The sequence below is a fragment of the Lutra lutra genome, chromosome X (genome assembly GCF_902655055.1).
Source record: "Lutra lutra chromosome X, mLutLut1.2, whole genome shotgun sequence".
NCBI classification, from domain to species: Eukaryota; Metazoa; Chordata; class Mammalia; order Carnivora; family Mustelidae; genus Lutra; species Lutra lutra.
Genome location: NC_062296.1, coordinates 29,983,141 through 29,984,353, shown reverse-complemented (window position 1 = coordinate 29,984,353; position 1,213 = coordinate 29,983,141). Strand labels below are relative to the sequence as shown.

General features: G+C 36.5%; 1 protein-coding gene across 1 annotated transcript; it reads right to left on the bottom strand.

The window, feature by feature from the left end:
• Nucleotides 1-332: 332 nt before the first annotated feature.
• On the bottom strand, nt 333-732 carry LOC125092182 (40S ribosomal protein S20-like). The gene has a single exon (XM_047716542.1). It carries the CDS (start codon nt 730-732, stop codon nt 373-375), a length of 360 nt encoding a protein of 119 aa, XP_047572498.1. The 3' UTR covers nt 333-372.
• Between the last annotated feature and the right edge of the window lie 481 nt (nt 733-1,213).

Sequence of the window (1,213 nt, the reverse complement as noted above, 5' to 3'; positions counted from 1 at the left end):
AATCTGGAACTCTGGTGCCTTCAGTTTGGTTTTTCTTTTTCAAGATTGCTTTGGCTATTTGAGGTCTTTTGTGATTCCATACAAATTTTAGGATTGTTTGTTCTAGTTCTGTGAAAAATACTGTTAGTATTTTGATAGGGATTACATTAAATATGCAGATTTCTTTGGGTAGTACAGACATTTTAATAATATTTTTTCTTCCAATCCATGAGCATGGTGCGTTTTTCCATTTCTTCATGATCTCTTGAATTTCTTTCATCGGTGTTTTATAGTTTTTAGGGTACAGGTCTTTCACCTCTTTGGTCAAGTTTATTCTTGAATATTTCATTGTGTTTTTTAACAACTGATAATCAATTTATTAAAAAGGATGATTTAAGCATCTGCAATGGTGACTTCAATCTCATCTCCTGGCTCAATAAGGATGGATGTAATCTTCTTAACAATCTCAGAAGGAATGTGCAAGTCAATGAGTCGCCTGTAGATCCTCATCTGAAAACAATCCCAAATCTTAGAACCTTCACCACAAAGAGCTTTTTTGGTAGCAATTCTCAGATTCTTGGTAGGCATCCAAACTGGTCCTCTCACTTTGAGATTCTTTTCCTTTGCACCTCTACTCAAGTCAGCACATACCTCCTCCAAAGATTTTCTGTTATAGCTGGTTAAAGTAATTCTAATTCTGTGAATCACCATCTCTGGTTCCTTGGGTGTCTTCCCAGTGTCTTTAAAAGTCATGGCTGTGGCATAGCTTCCTGACCAACTTGTTCCTCAGTGAGTGCAGACAGCAGTAAGTTAAGAGCAAGAGTGGGGTGCCCAGAGGTCTGCTATAGCTGGGACCATGTGTTCCTCAAAGAGCTGAATATTTTATTGTTTTTGGTGCAATTGTAAATGAAATTGTTTTCTTGATTCCAATTTCTGCTGCTTCGTTATTAGTGTGTAGGAATGCAACATGTTTCTGTACACTGATTTTGCATCCTGTGACTCTACTAAATTCATTTATCAGTTCTAATAGTTTTTTGGTGGAATCTTTGGGGTTTTCTATATGTAGTATCACATCATCTGCAAATAGTGAGAGTTTTACTTCTTCTTTACCAATTTGGATGCCTTTTCTTTCTTTATGTTGTCTAATGGCTGTAGCTAGGACTTCCAGTGCTATTTTGAATAAAACTGGGGATAGTGGTAAGAGAGTTTTTGACTTCTTTGATTTCATGGTTGG